Source organism: Manis pentadactyla, chromosome 14 (genome assembly GCF_030020395.1).
Source record: "Manis pentadactyla isolate mManPen7 chromosome 14, mManPen7.hap1, whole genome shotgun sequence".
Lineage (NCBI taxonomy): Eukaryota > Metazoa > Chordata > Mammalia > Pholidota > Manidae > Manis > Manis pentadactyla.
The window spans coordinates 35,497,537-35,522,050 of NC_080032.1; the positions used below are offsets into that span (position 1 = coordinate 35,497,537).

The following is a 24,514-nucleotide window of genomic DNA, read 5'->3' on the forward strand; positions in this document are numbered from 1 at the left end:
TACATTTATCACCATATATAGTTACAGATTTTTTTCTTGTAATGTGAACTTTTAATATCTACTCTCTTAGCTACTTTCAAATATACCATGCAGTATTATTAACTATATAGCTGCCATGCTGTACCTTATATCTGCATGACCTTTTAATTTTATAACTGCAAGTTTGTACCTTTTGACTCCCTTTATCCGTTTCAAGCCCGTCCCCTGCCCCACCCCACCTCTGACAACCACCAATCTGTTCTCTTTATCTTTGAGCTTGGTTTTATTTTTTATTTTTTTAGATTTCACATAGAAGTGAGGTCATATGGTATTTGTCTTTCGGCGACTTATTTCACTTAGTGTAATGCCCTCAGTGTCCATCAACAGTATTTTTCTTTTTAAGTTCAAATTTCTACCTTTGTTGCTGATGCATAGAAATGAAATTGATTTCTCTATTTTGATTTTGTAGCTGATCACCTTGCTAAAGTTTTTAGTGATTTTACTATATATTATTTTGGGTTTTCTGTCTACACCAGGGTTTGGCATATTACAGGGAGCAGGACAAATCCGACCCTGTTATCTGGTCTTATAAATAAAGATTTACTGGAATGTAGTCATAACCATTCATTTGTGAAAAGTTGATTAGTTGCAACAGAAACCATATGGCCCATGAAGCCTAAGTTATTTGTTATCTGGCCCTTTACATACAGAAAAAGTTACTCAACCCCTGATTTAGAGAGTCATACCATCTTTAAATAATGGCAGTTTATTTTCTTCATTTCCATTGCATTTAGTTTTTTTCCACTTGTATTCTTAAAACTTAGGTACACAATTTTAGACTGACAATATTTTCTTCTTTCAAAACTTGAAAGATGTTAGTATACCCTCTCTGGCTTCTGCTCTTGTTTAAGAAGTCTGCTATTCCTTTCTAAGTGATATCTTTTCTCTGATGATCTGCCTTTGGTATTATAAGTTCTACCACAAAGTCTAGGTATAGATTTCTTTTTCTTTATCCTGTTTGGGTTGTGTTGTGCATCCTGTCTGCAGATTCCTGGTTTTCTGGAATCTAGAAAGTTCACGGCCATTATCTCTTTAAAAATACTGCTTTTTCCCTATTCTCTCTATTCTATCTTTCAGGTACTCCAATTAGGTTTTTATTAGACCTTCATGCTCTCCTCCCTGTCTCTTTACATCTTTTTCATTTCCCTGTTTTGTTTACTACATTCTGTGTAATTTATTCAGGTGCATCCTCCTCTTCTCAAGTTATTTGTTTTATTGTTTAACTTTTCAGTCAAGTTTTTTCGTTATTTCAACAGTTATATTATTCAGTTCAAGTTAGAGTTTGCAGCTGAGTCTTTTTCAGTCTACTTACCTTAGAAAGTTGGGGATCTAGAAGGCTATTATTTTGGACTTTATGTCTCTTCAAAAGCACTGGTAGTGTTTTCATTCGTGTAACTCTCTTTAAAAATTATGGATTTTTATGAATTTCATTGGGATTTATGCTGTAATTACCCACATGTTGTTTCTCCATCATTTATCTTTCTCTTCAGTGCTAGGGTCCTCATTGTAGCATGAGAAGAACCTGCCCCTTTCTACCTCTGTGACTTTGTTCTCCTTGCTCCTATAACTGAAACATACTAGTTTGCCCTCAGATTCATTTACCTGTGTATCCATTACTTCACCTTGTTAGTAGTTAAGGACTAACTAGAAGGAAGTTCTCTTTGTATATACTTAAACCTCTTGAAGTAATATCTGGGAATTTGAGAGTGCCTACTCTAGTTAGTCTAACATACTAGAAACCATGGTATCTCCTGAATGACAATATTCTCTACCCTCCTCCCTATCCAAGTGATTGCAAGAATCAGCAAACTGTAGTCCACAGGCCAGATCCGGCTAACTGTCTTTGTATCACCCTTGAGCTAGGAATGGTTTTTTACATTTTTAAATGATTAAAAATATTCAAAAGAATAATATTATGTGATATGTAAAAAGTATATGAAAATAAAATTTCAGTTTCCATAAATAGAGTTTTGTGTTAATGGATTACAGCTTTGCTCATTCATTTACATATCTTGTGTGGCTGCTTTCACACTTCAGTGGCAGAGTTGAGAATTGCACCAGAAACCATATGGCTCACCAAGTCTGAAATATTTACTATCTAGCCTTTTACAGAAAAATTTACTGACCTCTGTTTTCTAGAGTGATTAGACAAGTGGGCAAAGTGCTTCTGTTTTTAGTATACTAAATATATACTAACCATTAGTATCTTCTGGTGTGATTTTTGACCCAGTTACATTGGAAAGAGCTGTCAAGTTGGAACCAGAATTGCTTATCCCTTCAGCCCAGCCTTTACTTGTGTTTCTGCTCTCAAACTTATTGATCTAAATATGTTTCTTCCTTGTGTGTATACTCACTCTCCTGTTCTTGCAGTATTATTTGACATTAGGGCCCAGTACTCTTTTTGACTCTCATTGTATGATATTCATTCTTCTTACTGGTGCTAAAAGTGTTTAATTGTATTTTTTATATGAACTTTAAGGCCGTATCAGAAAATGGAATGATGATTGTGAGAAGAAACAGTTTATTCAGTAGATTATTCTCCTATGCATAAATCCTCTTTTCTGCTTTGTTGACCAGACAATCAAAACCAAGATGAGGAGAAACATTAGGCAAAACTAGGATTTTTAAAAGGTTTACTTGCAGTGTATCCAAGAAATAAGCAAGGCTGGAAGGGTTTGCTCAGCATGGCCTCTATTTTCACCACTCCCATATTCAGTGCACTCCCATGTGCAGCACCTATGCTCATTCAAAGCAACTGTCAAAGGTGAGAGTGAGGAAGACTGGGGTCAGCTCTTCTAACCATGCAAGTTCATGCCACATTTGGTAATGCCCATGTCCAGGTTTAGAGACCTAATTGTCACATCTGAGATAGTCATAAGGCTGCATAAATTGATATTTGTAGCCTTTTGACTCTGTACCTCCTGTGGGACTTTTAAATGTTATTTAATTTCTACTCCCCACCAAGTTTATTTGGCCCTACTCATAAGGCAGAACTCATGGGATAATAAAGGTATTTTCATGACACTGAATTGTGACTTTCAGGGTTAGACTGTATATGTCCTTAGTCAATGGCACATATTTCTGGCCTCATCTGGGATATATTCAGATGCTCTGCATTCCCTTGAAGGTTTTTGGCATTGTATTCTGGTTGATGGACTAATTTATTGGAGTTAACATTCTGCTCTAGATTGTGATGCCTTTGTAAATTTCACATACACTGTAGTTACTCTTCATACTGACCTCCCCTTCACTGTTCTGTTCCTCCCTGACACTTTCAGTATTCCACACCTCAACACCCTAAGGCTGCTAGCTGGCTTTGCTCTGGTACATCTCTTCAGGTTTCCTCCAGCAGTTGAGATGTATGCTCTCCAGGAGTCACTTGTTCTCAGATTTACCCAGAGGTTGCTCTTGTTACTGTAACAAAGTCAATTGTAAGTAATGTGGTATATAAATGAGAAGTTATGTAGATATATATTAATGAATGTCAGAAGTAAGTCATTTTCATGAACACTGTGTTGAATGTTTAGGAACTACTTGGTAAGAACAAGTCCCTAAAGACTGATTAGTGGCCTGGGCAAGACAACCGTGAAAGATTGAGAAGAAACTATTAAAATCTAGACTTCTGCACTCTCCTGCAGAAACCCATTGTCAAAAATAATAAACCCCATATTAAGAGATTTGTAAGTGAGTGTAGTATGTTACAAGATGTTAAGATAATATGATTAGGTATCTTGACTGGAACCATCTGAAGCTAAGATAGTGGCATGAGAAGTGACGTAGAAACCTCCTCACAAAACCACATATAACATGAAAATACAGCAAGTATAACTAATCCTGAAAGAGCTACCAGAAAGAAGACTGCAACAGACTTCCTACATCTGGGGAAAAGAGAAGACCTCATGGAAAAGGGTGAAGTAGCAAAGCCACAATCCTGCAGGACTCAAGCCCTGCCCCCAGCCCAGCTCACTGGCAGGAGGAAGAGAAGCAGAGTGGAGAGGGAGTAGAAGCCCAGGACTGCTGAACACCTACCCCTGGAGATCTGCTCTGGGAAAACAAACACACATTACATAGTGCTCTGGAGATTAGTGGGGTTGGAAAGCAAAGACAGGCAGAATACTTGGAGAGACTGAGATTCCAGCTGCTAGTGGCAAACAGGTTTCCACAACTGGCTGCTCTGGGACACAAGAAAGGCAGCACTTTGAAAGACTTTCCAACAGTGAGAGGGCTGCTAAAGGGGCAAGGATTACACAGAGCTTGCTGCTCAGGAGAAAGGACAGGTGAACAAAATTGTCCTGGCACCCTCAGCCCAGCAGGTTGGGAACTTCCAGGAGCTTCAGGCGCTCCATTCCCCTGGCTGGCAATGTAGCACCAAGGCCTCCCACTGTGATACACAGCCTGCTGCTCCTTCCTCCCAGCTGGCACCAGTATGCAAACCTGCTGCCCTTGCCATCACACCAGGCCAGTGGAGCATAACAGGGGCATAACAAGAGGCTTTTCCCTGCCTGCTCAGTATGCTAGCCCTGACAGTGGATGCAGGCACAGCAGCCGGGAAGCAGGAAAGAGCTTTTTCCTCCCGGCAGGTACTGGTGCCTCAAGCCTGCAACCACTGCCATCCCTCCAGGTGCTGGGAAGCTCCAGAGAATAGAGCTTCTGGGTGCTAGAGGGCACTGCCTACACAATGTTATGATTCCATACTAATCATTAGAAATATGAAATGTAAAAAGAATCTGGTTCAAACCAAAATCCCTCAAACACCAGAAAGAGGGCTAAGTGAAACTGAAATCACCAATCTTCTTGGTAACGATTTCAAAATAAAAATCATAAACATGCTCACATAGCTACAGAAAAATATTCAAGGTCTCAGAGAGGACTTCAAGAAAAAGACAGTAACCTTGAAAAATACAGTATCTGAAATGAAACATGTAATGGAAGGATTTAAAAGCAGATTAGATGAGGTAGAGGCGATCATACTCATTCTATGAGGTCAGCATTACTCTAATATCAAAACCAGGCAAATACACCACAAAAAAAGAAAATTACAGATCAATATCCCCGATGAACGTACATACAAAAATACTCAACAAAATGTTAGCAAACTGAATTTAAAAATACGTCAAAAATATCATCCATCATGATCAAGTAGGATTTATTCCAAGGATGCAAGGATGGTACAATATTAGGAAATCCATCAACATCATACACCACATCAACAAAAAGGACAAAAATTACATGATCATCTCAATAGACGCTGAAAAAGCATTTGACAAAATTCAACATCCATTCATGATAAAAACTCTCAACAAAATGGGTATAGAGGTCAAGTACCTCAACATAATAAAGGCCATATATGACAAATCCACAGCCAACATCATACTTAACAAGAAGCTGAAAGCTTTTCCTCTAAGATGGGAACAAGACAAGGATGCTCACTCTGCCCACTTTTAGTGAACATAGTATTGGAGATCCTAGCCACTGCAATCAGACAACACAAAGAAATAAAAGGCATCCAGATTTGTAGGAAGAAGTTAAACTGTCACTGTTTGTAAATGATATGATGTTGTACATAAAAGAACTAAAGAATCCACCCCAAAACTACGAGAACTAATAACAATTCAGCAAAGTTACAGGATACAAAATTAATACACAGAAATCTGTTGCATTCCTGTATACTAACAATGAACTAGCAGAAAGAGAAATCAGGAAAACAACTCCATTAACAATTGCATCAAAAAGAATAAAATACGATGGGGGGAGTCTAGTAAACATAATGTTCCTCATGTAATTGTAGATTAATGATACCAAAATAAAAAAAAAAAGAATAAAATACCTAGGAATAAACCTAACCAAGGATGTGAAAGACTTATACCTTGAAAACTACAAGACACTCATGAGAGAAATTAAAGGAGACACCAATAAATGGAAATACATCCCATGCTCATGGATAGGAAGAATTAATATTGTCAAAACGGCCATCATGCCTACAGCAGTCTACAGTTTCAGTGCAATCCCTATCAAAATACCAACAGCATTTCAACAAACTAGAGCTAATATTTCTAAAATTCATATGTAGCCACAAAAGACCCTGAATAGAAAGAAAAATCCTGAGAAGAATAAAGCTGGGGGTATTACCCTCCATGACTTCAAACTCTACTACAAAGCCATGGTAATCAAGACAATTTGGTACTGGCACAAGAACAGACCCATAGATCACATGAACAGAATAGAGAACCTAGATATAAACTGAAGCTTATATGGTCAATTAATATGATAAAGGAGCAATGGATGTACAGTGGGAAAATGACAGCCTCTTCAACAAGTGGTGTTGGCAAAACTGGACAGCCACATGTAAGAAAATGAAACTGGATTATTGTCTAACTCCACACACAAAAGTATACTCAAAATGGATCAAAGACCTGAATATAAATCATGAAACCATAAAACTCTTAGAAGAAAACACAGGCAAAAATCTGTTGGATGTAAACGTGAGCAACTTTTTCCTGAACACATCTCCTTGGGCAAGGGAAACAAAAGCAAAAATGAATAAATGAGACTACATAAACTAAAAAGCTTCTGTACAGCAAAGGACACCATTAGTAGAACTAAAAGACACCCTACAGTATGGGAGAATATATTTTTAAATGACATATCCAACAAGGGGTTAACATCCAAAATATATTACAAACTCATACACCTCAATACCCAAAAGCAAATGACCTGATTAAAAAATGGGCAGAGGCTATGAACTGACACTTCTCCAAAGAAGAAAATCAGATGGCCAACAGGCACATGAAAAGATGTTCCACATCACTAATTATCAGGAAAATGCAAATTAAAACCACAAGGAGATAACACCTCACACCAGTTAGGATGGCCAACATCCAAAAGACAAAACAACAACAAATGCTGGCGAGGATGTGCAGAAAGGGGAACCCTCCTATACTGCTGGTGGGAATGTAAATTAGTTCAGCCTTTGTGGAAGGCAATATGGAGGTTCCTCAGAATACTAAAAATAGAAATACTATTTGACCCAGGAAATACACTCCTAGGAATTTGCCCAATGAAAACAAGATTCCAGATTCAGAAAGACATATGCACCCCTGTGTTTTTCACAGGACCATTTACAATAGCCAAGATGTGGAAGCAATCTGAATGTCCATCAGTAGATGAATGAATAAAGAAGAGGTGGTACATATACACAATGGAATATTATTCAGCCATAAGAATAAAACAAATGCTACTGTTTGCTATAACATGGATGGAGCTAGAGGGTATTATGCTCAGTGAAATAACCCAGGTGGAGAAAGACAAGTACCAGTTGATTTCCCTCATTTGTGGAGTATAACAATGAAGCAAAACTGAAAGAACAAAACAGCAGCAGACTCCCAGACTCCTAGAAGGGACTAGTGTTTATCAAAGGAAAATGATAGGGAAGGGTGGATGGGAAGGGAGGGAGAAGGGAATTAAGGGGCATTATGAGTAGCACCCATAATGCAGGGGGATCACAGGGAAGACAGTATAGCACAGAGAAGACAAGTAGTGTCTCTACAGCATCTTACTATTCTGATGGACAGTGACTGCAATTGGGTGTAGTGGGGGACTCGATAATATGGGTGAATGTATTAACTACAGTGTTGCTCATGTGAAACTTGTAGAAGATTGTATATCAGTGATACCTTAATAAAATAGATAGATAGAGAGAGAGATTGATTGATTTTTTTAAAAGCTACACTGACAAGATGGTGTACTGGAGAAAGAATGGACAGAACAGACAATCTCGACATAGAGCTATACATATATCTTCAACTGATTTCCAACAAAGATGACAAGGTAATTCAATGGGGAAAGGAAAGTTAGATGTTAGAACCATTAGGGATCTGTATGGAAAATGAACATCAACTTAAAATATATATATATATTTTTTTCAGTTTCATTTAGTTACTAGGACTGATCATAGGGATTGGGATGAGAGTTTTATTGGATTTTATTTAATATCTAGGGAATAACTTATTTACTCACATAATTGAATTTCCTGTAGAAGCATGCATTCGTTCCTCTTAGTTTATTAAATTGTCAGTGATTTCAACTTACAGTTTTATATTGCTTCCAGCTTTGTTATGCTGTCCTGTCCATCTTTTTGCTGTTAAAACTCATATACAAAAAGATCTTTAAAGGTTTTTTTTTAAAGATGAGGCACTTCCTATATACCTTTGGAAATCCTGAGGGTTTTTTTAATTAGGATGATGTTAGTTTTTTGAAGCATTATTGTTTCTTTCGTAGATGATAAACTTAATTGGGGAGACATTTTTTATTTAATCTTTTATTTTGTGAGAGTTTTTAGTTAATTGTCCTTAGGATTTCCATCTTGTGTAGTTGAAGTCCATTTCATATGTTGAATTCTTTTTTTATTTTGTATTTTTTTTATTAAGGTATAATTGATATACACTCTTATGAAGGTTTCACATGAAAAAACAATGTGGTTACTACATTCACCCACATTATCAAGTCCCTACCCATACCCCAATGCAGTCACTGTCCATCAGTGTAGTAAGATGCTACTGATCCACTATGTGCCTTCTCTGTGCTACACTGTTCTCCCCGTGATACCCCACACCATGTATACTAAACATAATACCCCTCAATCCCCTACTTCCTCCCTCCCCACCTACCCTCCCACACCCCTCCCCTACCCCTCCCCTTTGGTAACCACTAGTTCATTCTTGGAGTCTCTGAGTCTGCTGCCATTTTGTTCCTTCAGTTTTGCTTCATTGTTATACTCCACAAATGAGGGGAATCATTTGGCATTGGTCTTTCTCCGCCTGGCTTATTTCACAGAGCATAATGTCCTCCAGCTCCATCCATGTTGTTGCAAATGGTAGGATTTGTTTCTTTCTTATGGCTGAATAGTATTCCATTGTATATATGTACCACATCTTCTTTATCCATTCATCTACAGGTGGACACTTAGGTTGCTTCCATATCTTGGCTATTGTAAAAAGTGCTGTGATAAACATAAGGGTGCATATGTCTTTTTGAATCTGAGAAGTTGTATTCTTTGGGTAAAATCAAAGGAGTGGGATTCCAGGGTCAAATGGTATTTCTATTTTTAGTTTTTTGAGGAACCTCCATACTGCTTTCCACAATGGTTGAACTAGTTTACATTCCCACCAGCAGTGTAGGAGGGTTCCTCTTTCTCCGCATCCTCACCAGCATTTATTGTTCTTAGTCTTTTTGATGCTGGCCATCCTTATTGGTGTGAGGTGATATCTCATTGTGGTTTTAATTTGCATTTCGCTGATGATTACTGATGTGGAGCATCTTTTCATGTGTCTGTTGGCCATCTGAATTTCTTCTTTGGAGAACTGTCTCTTCATATCCTCTGCCCATTTGTTAATCGGGTTATTTGCTTTTTGGGTGTTGAGGCATGTAAGTTCTTTATATATATGGATGTTAACCCCTTGTTGGATATGTCATTTACAAATATATTCTCCCATACTGTAGGATGCCTTTTTGTTCTGTTGATGGTGTCCTTTGCCATACAGAAGCTTTTTAGTTTGATGTAGTCCCATGAGTTCATTTTTGCTTTTGTTTCCCTTTCTCAAGGAGATGGGTTCAGGAAGAAGTTGCTTATGTTTATATTCAGATGTTTGCCTATGTTGTCTTCTAAGTGTTTTATGGTTTCATGACTTACATTCAAGTCTTTAATCCATTTCGAGTTTACTTTTGTGCATATGTTGAATTCTTACCATGAAGAAATAGATAAAGTAGAATTAGAAACTACATTCCACATGTATCAGGCAGGGTTCAGTCAGGAGACAGAAACCACAAGAGTTGTTTTTACAAAGAGAATTTAAAGTATTGTTAAATGGGTATTGATGAACTAAGAATGCAAAAAGAGAGCACTAAAGTATCATGGAAGTAACAATTAGAGTAAACAGTTCCTACCCCTAGAGGTGGAGGAACAAAATGAGGACATTAAAATTACTAAAACTTGGCGGCTTAGCAGAGGGGCTTTGCAGAGGTATGACTCATACCTCTGAGGAGGCAGTGCTAGGTGGCTCATCTCTAATGGGTGCAGTGAGCTGGTTCAATGAGTGTTAGAAAAACTGCAGACTGGAAACAGATGCTGCTATGAAACGAGCCTGCTGCCAAAGTCACCAGGGTTTTACTGATAATAAGGAAGCAGGAAGGAGTATGTTCCTTCTTTCCTTTAGCTTCTAGTCTCTTACAGTAACCCCATTGACAGAGTTTAGCAAGAAACCATTAGAATCAACAGAAAAATGGTTTGCTCTATCCTAGGCCCAGCATCAGCAAATATGAAAGAGTGGATTTGGGGCTGAAAGACAATAGTTTCATTACTGGCTCTGAAAAAACTACTGCCTGTCAACTTTTTTACTGTCTTCATGCAAATAAAGGAAAATTTGTTTGTGTATTTAAGTTTAATTTCGAGACCCTCATTTCTGTCACAAGTGCATTTCTGACCACTGCAGAATACATGGGTCCTCTGCATCATCATTTGCCACCACTTGTGGACATTTAGTGTTATTTACAATTGCTCTTCAGCTTTTTAAACGTTTTCCTTTCCTTTGCATTTCTTTTGTCTTTGATACTGCATTGGATGATGCATTGAAGGATGGGAGAGCTCAGTTCTGGCAGTTTGGGTGTTAACCAGCCTCACTACTGCCTTACAGAGAGTTAATCAACTACTGCTCCATCAAGTACTACCTTAACTTTTCTGAAAGTTGGAGATTTTTTTTTGTAATGCTTTCTTATATAATGGAATGTCTCAAACTTTTGCCTTTGTTGATATCAAAAGAGATATTTTTCATTGTGTCCTTGGTGGTAAAATGCTTAAAAATAAACTGTAAAATTTTCTTTTAATTAGCAGGTGCTTCTAAGGAAGGAGGTGCTGGAGCAGTTGATGAAGATGATTTTATAAAAGCTTTTACAGATGTCCCTTCTATTCAGGTAAGGGTACCAGTAAAGTGACAATTCCTATGAATATTGCCCATGTGCCTCTTCATATAGTTATTTTGTCCCTTTAAAGAAATTCATAAATGACTACATAAATAAAATACTTATTATTACCAAAATATCATTTTTTGATGCAATTAGATTTTCAAGTGATTTTTCAATGAGGCTAAAATTAAATTGGCTCCACGGAGTTGAGAATCATATTGCATTGCAGTGTCCAACTACATCTTTTGTTTATTTTTAAGGTGCATGTGATATAAGAGTCTTCCTTTTTTTTTTTACCTCTACCTCTTTGTTCACTTCACCCCTGTCTCCTTTACAGGCACATCCTTCTCTACTTGGCTGTTGAATATTGGAATTTCTCAAGGGTTAGTTCTGGTCCCTCTTTACTAAGTCACTTCCTTGAAACCCATGGCTTCAGTTTGTGCCTGTATGTAGATGACGCACAGGTTTTTATCTCCAAGCCAGACCTCTCTTGAGCACCATTTCTACACTAATTGTGTACTTGACGAGTCCTTTTAGACGTCTCAGAGGCATTTCAGACTCAGCCTCTCTGAAGTAAGACTCATGACCTCCCCCGTACAGATCTACTCTTCCAGTGTTGTGTATGTGGGAACCATTATTTAATTAGTTATTAAAGTCAGAAACCTAGGAATCATTCTACAGCAACAAATTCCTAACTTACTGGAATTCAAATTTCTTTTGCTTATATAACCCCCTAAAAAAGAATGTTTAAAAAACTCTGTACCCCTTCACTGAAGTACATTTTTTTGTTGACCCATTTTTCCTTACTGGGGAAAGAGGAGCCTGCATTGTATTCCAGAGCAATACATCATAATAAGATTGGGAGGGCTTGGGGGCCTGCCTTTCTTCTGAAATACTGCTGGAGGACAATTATGAAGGAAGGTGGCAGGCAGGCAGGAACTAGCTCAGATGCAAGCCTCTGGCAATCTCTCTAACAGAATATCACCTAGTCTCTCTCCTATCTACCTCCTCAGCCTTGTCTCATTCCCTGCTCCGCTTTGTACTCTTGTTACGGGGGTGGGAAGGAGGGGCGCTGTTTGGTTTAGTTTGGCTTTAAGAAAAAGGGGAATTTAATGGTAGTTGAAAGTGAAAGATGTAAGTAGGGCTGTTGTGATGAAGGTGTCTATGTGCTACACTCAGATGGTATTGCCAGGACCCCATTTCTCTTTATCTCTCATTTCTGGATTCCTCTGCTGTGTTGTCTTCCCCCATGGCCAGCAACATTGCTACAGTTGTTCAAGCCTCACACCCTCACAACCTTCTGTGTCTTTTCTGGTTGATCCTGTAAAACTTGTGAGATGCACTTTGATTGAACTGATGTGGGTCACATGCCTGCTGCTGCACCTCGACTGTGACAGAGAGAAATATGTGCACTGATTACTTATATTTGGATCACTGGCCTTTCCCCTGGTCCCCTTTGCACTCTTTACTCCTGTGCTCTGGCTTTCTTTGAGTTTCTTTCTGTCACAGAGCCTTTCCTCATGTTGTTCATTCTTGGAAAGGCTAATCTCTCATCACTTGGCCTAACGATGTCCAACTCATCCTCTAGCTCTCGTTCCAAGCTTGACTTTCCTAGCTAGTGCAAAACCCTAGATTTTCATGGCACTATGTAATTCTCCTTGGTGGTACTTTCTGTTTGCAATTTCATACATTATAGCATTTGATTAGTTTCTTTTTTCTCTCCCTGATTAGATTATAAGATCGTGCCCGTTTTTCTTACCATGGTATCCTTGGTGTTCAGCATGGTATTTCTCTGTTATGTGAATACTTGTTAAATGAATGAAAGGATAATGGTATTTGGCAAGCTGCTAACTCCAGAGGAAATAAAGCATGAAGCTACAGCCTAGCAATGGGGTGGGGATAGGGACTAACTTAAAACATAGCCTCTTAGACTATAGCCAATAATTCTGTTAACATCTCCCTATGTTGGCATATAGTAGCTATATTAGTGGGGGTGAGGATATAATAGATAAGTTATATACCTAAAGTCATTTTGAGGAATTAGGCCTATTTTATTAATTCTTAGAATATTTGCATCCTGTTTTTAAATAACAAAACATTTTAAGAGTGTATTTGAAGTTACTTATGAGTGAAGAGATAGCACAAGGGTAACAGGTAAGGAAGACACATGAATGCATTAATTGTCTCTGATGTATTTCCATTTTCTGTTACAAATGGTGCTGGAATTGGAAATAATTGTTTTTAAGTGAAAGATTAAACATTAGGGTAAAATTTTGATACTGCTTATAGCAAGAAAATATTAATGTTATAATTTTTCATCTTTAAGATCTATTCTAGTAGAGAACTTGAAGAAACATTAAATAAAATCAGGGAGATTTTGTCAGATGACAAACATGACTGGGATCAGCGTGCTAATGCAGTAAGTTTTATATTTTTTATTTTCTTACCTCTCCTCTTTTTTCAATGTTCTATTTCAAAAACATGGAAATTCAGTAGTAGTACTATATGGTATTCACTTAGGAAATAGAGAGTCTCATAGGCAACATTTCTTTCTGGAAGACACACTGAGATGGTGGAAATTTTCTGAGCGAGTTTTGAACAGGTGGAGCCTATCTCACCCATTTGTTATTCTCTTCACATGGACTCTTATTGACTGACCAGGGAAATGTGGGCTTCACTGATGCCTCAGGGCCCTGTCTCTGTGTGGGTTACATAGTTGTTCATCAGCACTGTTCTCAGTTCCTATAAAGTTTATCAGTGAAGCAGCTCATTTGCCTGCATCCTCACTATTTTGAGTGTTGACATAAATTCACACCAGTATGTCCATTTATCTGTTTTCTTCTTTCTTCTCTCATCTCTCTCTCTCTGAATGTGATATTTTTCACCCATGACTTAAAAAACAGTCTGATACTCCAAGAATGAACTAGTGGTTACCAAAGGGGAGGGGTGTGGAAGGGTGGGTGGGGAGGGAGGGAGAAGGGGACTGAGGGGTGTTATGTTCAGTACACATGGTGTGGGGGGTCACAGGGAGAACAGTTTAGCACAGAGAAGGCACATAGTGGATCTGTGGCATCTTACTATACTGATGAACAGTGACTGCATTGGGGTATGGGTGGGGACTTGATAATGTGGGTGAATGTAGTAACCACATTGTTTTTTCATGTGAAACCTTCATAAGAGTGTATATCAATCATACCTTAATAAAAAAAATTTTTTAAAAACAGTCTGATATCCTTGCATTAAGATTGTTTTATTTAGCTTAAATTTCTTGAAAAAAATGTTTAATCAATTTTTAATTAATATTTACATGGGCAAAAACTGTGTATTTTAAAGTGTGTGAATTTGTCAAATTTACATCTGATGTACCAAATGAGTTTCCTCAGTGTCCTCAAGGAGCCAGAGGAGTTCCATTTGAAGACTTTTTTCTGTTCTGAGAGCTCCTAATCTGCATTTTGATTAATAAATCAAAAGATAATTTTTAGCTTCTCTTTGAGAGAAAGTCTGAATATTTTAAGATAGTAAAATATTAACAGAGAATGTATTCTAAATTTGTTAAATATGATTTACGATTCTTTCTTCAGTTCTGAGATTGGTCTGATATAGAAAGACCTCTGTCACAGGTGACCTTTGGAGAAACCCGACAAATTAAATGTTGTCTATATAAAACACAAACTTTGTACTTAAGAGTTTTATTAGAAAAGTTACACAGGCTTATTGAGTAAGTGAAACAGTGCAGAAGATTATAAAGGAAAAAGTCAGTAGTTTACTCCCTATTAAGGAAACAAATGTTTGCATTTCAGAATATAACTTTTTCTATGGATGTGTACTCAGAAATGTATGACAAGATAAACAGTTTTTTTTCCCACCTACCCCTTTTATAAAATTAAATGAGATCATACTAGCTAGATACATTACTTAGTAATGGGTTTTTTGCACTTAACAAATCATGCCCATTCAGTACACTTGGTGTAGGTGTCTCATATATAATATAATAGTTGCTCAGATATTTATTGGATGCAGATCAATATATATATATTCCTTAGTTAAAAGGCACCATGTAATTTATTGAACCATTTCTCATTTGATGAACTTAAATTTTTTTTTTTTTTTGCTATTTTTAACAATATTGCAGCAAATATCCTTGCACACATTTATAACAATAGTGTTTTTATTTTTGTACATTAGTTTTTAAAGTGGAGTTGTCAGGTAAAGAATATGTATAGTTACAATAGATGTTGCCAAAATATTTTGAACAAAGGTGTTAATCATTCATAATCTTACAATAAGGACATCTGTTTTCTTTCTGGAGCTGGATGCTATAAAGTCTTTTAAATTTTTGCCAGTCTGATGGAGGAAAATTAGTGATAAGCATTTGCTTATCACTAGTAAGCACATTTTTGTATATTTTGCCCAATATAATACTGGATTATTTATCTTTTTCTTATTTTATTGTCATTCTTTGTGTATCACGTTTACATGTTGCAGATAATTTTTTCCTACCATACTGTGATGTTTTGTTTTTAGTTAACCTGTTTAGAAGCCATATTTCTCTTCTGCTTATGATAGTTTCCTTTCCTTACACACCCTAAGATTATACAACTATTCTTTTAAATTTTTTCTAATATTCATAGTATTTTTTGTTTTTCAAATTTAATCCAGTATTTTTTTTTTAGTTTCATTTCTTTTTTTATTAGAATATTGTTGATATACAGCCTTATGAAAGTTTCACATGAACAACACTGTGGTTTCAACAACATTCACCCATATTATGAAGTCCTCATCCCTACCCCCATTGCAGTCAGTGTCTATCAGCGTAGTAAGATGCTATAGAGTCATTACTTGTCTTCTCCTTGCTGTACTGCCTTTCCTGTGACTTATGTATGTTGCGCTTAATTCAACTATTTTAATTTTAAAGATATCTTTAAAATTCTAGAAAACCTCAGTTTAATGTGAAATTATGCATAATAATGGGTACGGTAGGTAAACTTTTAGGTTCTGAGTTATGTGTGAGCATAGATGTGCACCTGTGGGTATCTCTTGATTGATGTAATTTTATTAGGTATGTTTGTTGTTTATATGGAAAACACTTGACATTCCTATACTAAAAAGTAATGCTATAGATATAGAAATAGGGAGAGACAGCTATTTGTTTCACAAAATAAGTGTGATAATGGGCATGAAGATGGCTGAATGGTTGGTCGTTTGGTTCTGTACTTTTGCTTATGAATGAATGTATTTTTTTAATTTGTTTCTTTAAAAAAATAAACTCCTTAGTAGATAGTGGTAATGGTTGCCCAACATTTTCATTAATTACACTGAATTGTATACTTTAAAGTAGTTAATATAGTAAATTTAATGTTAATGTGTATTTTACCACAATAAAAAGAAAGATCCCCTTAAAACTTTAAAATATACTTATCTGTTCACATATTACCTATGTCTGTTATACATATAATTAAATATGCAGTGTTCTTTTCCAGAAGCAGTTGTGGTTTTTTTTGGCTTGCATGTTTATTTATAAGATACACTTAATACTGTTAAAATATCTGAATATATAGTTATATTGGAAATACAGTGAAATGTTACTTTTAAAATTTTGTTCAAATAATGAAGTTAGGTAGCTTTTTTTTTTTTTTTTTGCACTGCTACCTGTTATGTCAGTAATGAAAATTGTCCTTATTTCAGCTTAAGAAAATTCGATCATTGCTTGTTGCTGGAGCTGCACAGTATGATTGCTTTTTCCAACATTTGCGCTTGTTAGATGGAGCACTTAAACTTTCAGCTAAGGATCTTAGGTCCCAGGTGGTTAGAGAAGCTTGCATTACTGTAGCGTAAGTATATTCTTTTTGTGATATATCTTTTTTTTAATTCAAATATAGTTGACACACAGTATTATCAGGTGTACAACATAGTGATTTGACAGTAGTCTACATTATTAAATGCTCACCCCAATAGACATAGTTACTATCTGTCAACATACAAAGATACTGCAATATTATGAAATGTATTCCTTATGTTGTACTTACATCCCCATGACTAACATATTATAATTGCAATTTTTTTGCCTCTTTATTGCCATCATCTGTTTTACCCACTCCCCAACTGCCCTCCCCCATGTGATATGTATTGTTTATGAGTGAATTTAGTACTCATTGATTCAGTGTTCATTAATAAAGCAGTACTGGAATAACCAAAAAAAACATATATATAATCTAAAAATCATTTTTATTATGATTTTTTACATAAAAGGTTATTATTATGTATTACATATTATGAATTATAGATTTACATATATTCTTTAAAATTATCACATAAGGATTCAGTTCTTGTGATTTTTTTTTTTAATCTTTCTTAACAGCACTTTATACCAACATTAAAATGTATCTGTATGTCTGAAGCATTACTAGTGTATTTTTGGTCACTAATTTTATGAGTATAAAAAGAAAATGAATGGGTCTGAGAACTGGCTAAATTCAATTTTCTCTTTATTAACTTGGATCTTAAGCTATTTCTGATATTTTAATAATTACTTTGGAATTATAACATGCATAATTAACTTAACAAGATCTAAATTTATTCCATATGTTTATATTCCCCCAAATTCAAAGATGGTAGAACACTTAGATTCCTTTTACCTTTACTCCCAACCTGAATACTCCCAACCTGCATATGTCAGTGTAGAAGCATTCCTTTGAAGGTAGATAACACAAAGACGCCTACTATTACTATTTCTAATCAGGATTGTATTAGATGTCCTATTTAAAACGGGGGGAAAAACCCCCAACAGGAAATAAAAACCATGCGGATTGCAAGAGAAGGAACAAAACTGTCATTATTAAGAGATGACATAATTTCCAGCCAGAAAACCACAAGAAATCTGTAGATAAATATTGTAATGAAGGGACTTTAGCAAGATTGCTAAATACAAAGCAATGTACCAAAATAATTGAATATCTTATTAATAAAACAAAGCAGAACAAAAATCCACAAAATGTTACCTTGAAATCTATTACATGATAAGAATTCTGCTTCTGACACAATGATACAATAACTATTATAAGGCTGGCCCTCTTGCAGAAAACTGGACAAAATACGTAAAATAACCATTTAAAATTATGGACAGTGGACAGAACAGGACTGATTCTGATTCTTGAAAGAAACAAAAAGCCGTTGAGCAGTACAGTCAGCACAGTTTGATCTGGAGGCACTGTCTGGACCATGGGAAAGAGAACCAAGCAGAGGAAGGCAATTTTACTGAGTTGAACAAACAGACTGGAGTTTCTGGGCACTAAGATGGCGAAAATTTGCAGTGCTGAATACTGGAGAAAAGATAGGTACACAGAAAAAGAGCTATAGAAATCTGCATAGGGGATCCTATGATCATAGTCTAGCTGAATACTAATCTGTGCATATGAAATGTGCAACTCCCTGAGGACCAGAAAGAACTACTGCTGGAACCTGTATGGTAAACAATAAATCCCAGAGGTGGGATAGGTTCAAGTTCTGGTGAGCCAGATGGAGAAACCTTGTGGGAACACCCAGCACTCGGCAGTGAACCAGAATTGTTTAGGAACAGTACTAAACTAGCTCTGTAGAAGTCTCCTCCCAGTCAGCTTACAAAGATCAAGCTGATTCCCAAGTACATTACCTGCCTACCAGAACAAAACTCACTCTTGAAAGGAAGACGGCATCCAGGCACAGGGAGCTGTTACCTCTCTGCTGCTGATTTGAGGCTGCTTTTTGCCTGTGAGCTTAGACATTGGATGCCTGAATATTAGCAAATAGGTCTGAGTCTGAGTATCTCTTTGTATCAAGAACCTGAATTTTGGGGGCAAACTGTATCCCAACCATGTATTTTATATAAGATACAAATATGTAAAAATTAACCAATTACCACAAGCATTGTCAGAACTATGAGTAATTATAGCATCTTTCCTAAGTGTTTTAACTGAAATCATACAACTAAAGGCTGTATTGTTGTTTAACTACAAATTTGGAAAAAGAAGACAGAAGTCTTTAGGATCACCCAACTACTGGTGAATGGTAGACCTGTATTTTCTGTCAAGAATTCTGAAATCCTACACCAAAGATGTCAGAGAGTATTTGTCCTAAAACAGTGGTGGTACCATTACCATTAGTACAAATAGAGAATGTCTGGATAAGTACTGATGTGGGCAAGATTTTCAGCTTGTTTATGAAATATGTTGAACTTAAATTTGATACTGGGACATCAGAATGGCAATAACTAATGGATAAAGACTAAATATCAGAACAAGTATAGCTGAATATTTTACCTGTCATGTTAATGGTTAAATTCTGAGATCAGGTGGCTTCTCCAAGTGCCATTGCAAAGAGATGGTGAAATAACCAAATTTCAACTTTGGACTAGACTGTTAATGGATGGGAAAAAGAAAGAAATACATAATATTTGCAATTCCCTTTCTACCTTTTTTTTTGTCTTCCTCTGTAGCCATCTTTCAACAGTTTTGGGAAATAAGTTTGATCATGGCGCTGAAGCCATTGTACCTACGCTTTTTAATCTCGTCCCCAATAGTGCAAAAGTCATGGCAACTTCTGGGTGTGCGGCAATCAGGTTCATCATCCGGGTAGGTTCTTTTCTTTTTTTCTGTCTTTCTTCTTCCTCCCTCCCTCTCTCTCTCTTTCAATGTACTTCAAAAAGTCATTGTTTTTTCTTTTAACCCCCAGGGAAAAATCACTTTGAACTATTTTTCTGATAATAAAAGCAATACATGGTTATTATAGTTATTATTGAACAGTTAAGTAATGCAGAGGATTACAAAGTAAACATGCAAGCATACAGAATATAACATGTTATACATGTACATGTGTTTGTTTAATCATGTTATGGGTAGTAACAGGCAAATGTAAAACAGTAAAAATGTTAGAGGCTGTGGTAAAAGATGACAGGCAAATTCTTAGTATTTCTCACCATCCGTATCTTGAAGGTATACAAAGACCAGTTAAATAACTCCCCTTTTGAATTCTACTCTTCTACAACTGATCACTCTAGCCATTTATTATATATTTTCCAAACATCTGTGCCTATACAAACTATATTTACCACAAAATGTAAATGTAGTATTTATATTTTACATATGTGTAAATATGTAATATGTCTTAACTTGCTTTTTAAGCTGCATGTCCTTGGGCAGCATCCCTGTCCATACATACACAGCTACACCTAATTTTATTGTGCTTCAAAGATACTGCATTTTTTACAAAATGAAGTTTTGTGGCAGCCATGCATCAAGTAGGTCTGTTGGCACCATTTTTTGAACATCATTTGCCTGCTTTGTGTCTCTCTTGTCATAGTTTGGCAATTCTCTCAATATTTCAAAACTTTTTCATTATTATTATATTTGTTACGGTCATCTGTGAGCAGTGATCTTTGATGTTACTATTGTAATTGTTTTGAGGCACCATGAACCACTCCCACATGAGACAATGAACTTAAATGTGTGTGTCCTGACTGCTCCACCAACTAGCTGTTCTCCTGTCTCCCCTCTCCTTGGGCCTCCCTATTCCATGAGATGCAATAATATTGAAATTAGGCTAATTAATAACACTATGATGGCCTCTAAGTGTTGCAGTGAAAGGAAGAGTTGCATTCTCTCACTTTAAATAAAAAAACTAGAAATGACTAGGCTTAGCAAGAAAGGCATGCTGAAAGCCAAGCCTCTTGAACCAAAGCAAAGTTAGCCAAGTTGTGAATGCCAAGGAAAGGTTCTTGAGTGAAATTGAAAGTGCTTCTCCAGTGGACACACAAACGATAAGAAAGCAAAATGTCCTTACTGCTGATATGGAGAAAGTTTTAGTGGATATTCCCTTAAGCCGAATGCTAATCCAGAGCAAGACCCTAACTCTCTTCAGTTCTGTGAAGGCTGAGAGAAGTGAGAAAGCTGCAGAAGAGTTTGAAGCTAGCAGAGGTTGGTTCATGAGGTTTAAGGAAAGAAGCCATTTCCATAACAGAAAAGTGTAAGAGGAGCAGTAAGTGCTAATGGAGAAGCTGCAGCAAGTTACCCAGGAGATCTAGCTCAGATCATTAATGAAAGTGGTTATGCTAAACAAATTTACAATGTAGATGAAACAACCTTATATTGGAAAAAAGTTGCCATCTAGAGCTTTCATAGATAAGAGAGACAGTGTCAATGTCTGGCTTCAAAGCTGCAAAGGATAGGCTAACTCTCGGCTAGGGACTGATATACCTGGGGACTTTAAGTTGAAGCCAGTGCTCATCTACCATTCTGAAAATTCTCGGACCCTTCAGAATTATGCTGAATCTACTCTGCCAGTGTTCTGCACTATAAATGAAACAACAAAGCCTAGATGACAGCACATCTGTTTACCACATGGTTTACTGGATATTTTAAGCTCACTGTTGAGACAGACTGCTTAAAAAAAAGGTTCCTTTCCAAATATCTTCATTGACAGTGCACCTGGTTGCCCAAGAACTCAGATGGAAATGTACAAGATGCATATTGTTTTCATGCCTGCTACCCAAACATACATTCTCCAACCCAGGGATCAAGGAATAATTTCAGCTTCCAAGTCTTATTAAGAAATACATTTCATGAGGCTGTAGCTGCCATAGATAATGATTTCTCTGATGGCTCCAGGCAAAGGAAATTGAAAACCTTCTGGAAATGATTCGCCATTCTGGATGTCATTAAGAACATTCATGAGTCATGGGAAGAGGTCAAAATATCAATATTAACAGGTTTGGAAGAAGTTGATTCCAGACTTCATGGGTGAGTTTGAGGGGTTTAAGCCTTCAGTGGAGGAAGTAACAGCAGATGTTATAGGAATAGCAAGAAAACTAGAATTAGAAGTGGAGCCTGAAGATTTGGCTTAATTGCTGCCATCTGATGATGAGACTTGAATGGATAAGGAGCTGCTACTTTTGGATGAGCAAAGAAAGTGGTTTCCTGAGATGGAATCTGTGCCTGGTGAAAACACTGTGAAGATGGTTGGAATAACAACAAAGGATTCAAAATATTACATAAACTTTGTTGATTAAATAGAAGCAGGGTTTGAGACAATCAGTTCTGATTTTCAAAGAAGTTCTGGGGGTAAAATGCTATCAAACAGCTACAGAGAAATCTTTTGTGAAAGGAATAGTCAATTGATAGCAGCAGATGTCATTGTTTTCTTAAGAAGAAATTGCCACAGCCACCCCAACTTTCAGCAACCACCATCCATTAGTATCAAGCCAAGACCCTCCACCAGCAAAAAGATTATGACTCATTGAAAGTTCAGCTAATGGTGAGCATTTTTTAACAATAAAGTATTTTTTAATTAAGGTATGCACATTGGGGTTTTTTTTTTAGACATAATGCAATTATGCATATAACAGACTACAATATAGTATAAACAACTTGTATGCTCTAGGTAACCAAAAAATTCACTTGGCTCACTTAATTGTGATATACTTTTTATTAAAAATAATAAAGTGCAAATGGTAATCTCAAAATGAACCCACAGTATCTCTGAGGTGTGCCTACGAGACACTGTCTAAATCAGTTCTCTATTAGAAGACAACATTAAATTGTCCCCACCATTCTTCTCCCTGAAGTTTAGGGGGTCCTTTTTCTCTTTTACCAACGTTGTATATTATCAGTCTCTTAAAGGTTTTATTATTTAATAAATGGAGTAATATTTCATATTCTTTCATCTCTTATTTTTAGAAAGATTTTTTTTTTCCTTTTGTATTTCTTCTTTGGCTTGCCAGTTTATACTCTGTGAATTTTTTCCTCACTGACTTCTAAGGTCTTTTATATATTCTGTGTTGCAAATGTTTTCTGCCTGTCAATTCTCCGGTATTGTTTAAACTATCATTTATTATATATAGAACTTTAACATTTTTATGCACTGACACAGTGTTCCTTTTATGGTTCCTCTTACAGTTAAAATGACCTTTCCCATTATACAGTTATAAAAATACTCAGTTGTTTAAAACCTTAATGTTTTGTTTCTTAACATCTAACTGGATTTTTTGTGTGTGTAAAGTATAGGTATCTAACATGATCTTCCCCAAAAACAAAACCAGTTGACCTAGTAGAATGTAGTGAATTGTAGTTTAGTCCTTTTTTGAAATGCCATCATTTTCATGTAGTAAATTTTCATATATAGAGAGAGGTAGAGAGATATGTAGAAATACATATATATGTCTGTTTCTTGAATGCCCTTTCAATTTCTTGATCAGTTTTTCCTTCCCTGTTAAAGAAATAAAGTTTCTTTTTAATACTGCTGTACTAGAAGGTTTTTTTTTTTCAGATATAAAATCTAGTGCCTATTAAAAAAAGGATCTATCAATGGAGATGGTCCTCTTTTTCTGTTCTTAATTTTTTTAAGGTTCTCTAAATCTGGCTCCTTCATAACAGTGTTGAAAAATAGTGAGAATTGAGATCTTTGTTTTGCCCCTGAGTTTAATGTAAGTACTTTAAATATGATTGGTGTAGGTTTGTATGATGTTGTATATTGAATTATGGGAATTTACTTCTATTCATATTTTACTAAATTTTGGTCAGAAATAGATTTCACATCTCTGTGGAATGTACAACAGATAAATTTTTCATTTATGTGTTGTACATCCGTGAACTAAATTCTGCTTGGCCATTGTACATTATGATACTGCTAGATTCAGTTGGCTAATACTTCAGTTAACAATTTGACATTCATTTTAATATATATGTCCTTTGTGGAATTCCTTTTTTCCGTTTCTATGTATTTTGTTGCATTATTCTTTTACTAGGGTTTGCTGACCTTTGAAGTCATCTAATAACATTTGTAATGATATTCTTACATCTCTTTTTGAGGTAGTACTGGTTATTTGTGTTTTTCTCAGAATACCAATTTTATATAGATTTTAAGTCTTTGGCATGAAGTTGTATACTGTATCCTCTTAATTTTTTTTTTTAAATCTCTGCCACTGTGGTTATATTAGCATTTTTTAAGCACCTGCAGGAGGTATTGTTACAGCTCCTTTATAAGCTTCAAGTTTTAGTTGTATTGGTTCCAAGTGGGGTTCTTTTAATTTTTTCTAATTTTTTAATTGTTATATTTAAGTTTCTTAATTCCTTTCTTTGATTTGCGTTGTCTTAAATTTTTTTCCCCCACCCTAGGCTTTTGTGGTATATTCTTATATCTTAGGTCATAGTTTTTGTTGTTTAATCTATAAGCTATTGGTCTTCTGAGTGTGACATTGGCAGCACCCCAGTGATTTAAATTGACCACATTCTCTTTATTTCATCTTTCTTAATCATGTGTAATTCCTATTTCAGCTTCTTTTTTGCATTACATGATAATATTCTTTGCATTTTCAGGTGGTTCTTTTGTTCTTATCACTTTGTAATTTCATCATATTTTAATCTGAGAATTTAGTTGTATGATTTCTTCTTTGGTAAATAACTTGAATTTTATTGATATCATAAATTTACATTGTAGTCCTTTAGTTTGCAAGATAAGGAATTTGTTTATAGATTATGAGTACTTTGTTCAT

General features: G+C 35.9%; 1 protein-coding gene across 39 annotated transcripts in view; it reads left to right on the plus strand.

Moving 5' to 3' along the window:
• CLASP2 (cytoplasmic linker associated protein 2) overlaps positions 1-24,514 on the plus strand; it is a 207,596-nt gene that overhangs the window by 91,530 nt on the left and 91,552 nt on the right. For 27 of the 39 annotated variants that reach the window (XM_036892293.2, XM_036892338.2, XM_057491792.1 and 24 more), the window contains 4 exons: positions 10,925-11,004; positions 13,322-13,414; positions 16,681-16,826; positions 19,466-19,601. In XM_036892293.2, the coding sequence (XP_036748188.2) occupies positions 10,925-11,004; positions 13,322-13,414; positions 16,681-16,826; positions 19,466-19,601 (455 nt within the window). Of the gene's footprint in view, positions 1-10,921; positions 11,005-13,321; positions 13,415-16,680; positions 16,827-19,465; positions 19,602-24,514 lie in introns of all 39 variants that reach the window. The other 12 variants (XM_057491788.1, XM_057491791.1, XM_057491797.1 and 9 more) reach the window with 1 other exon arrangement.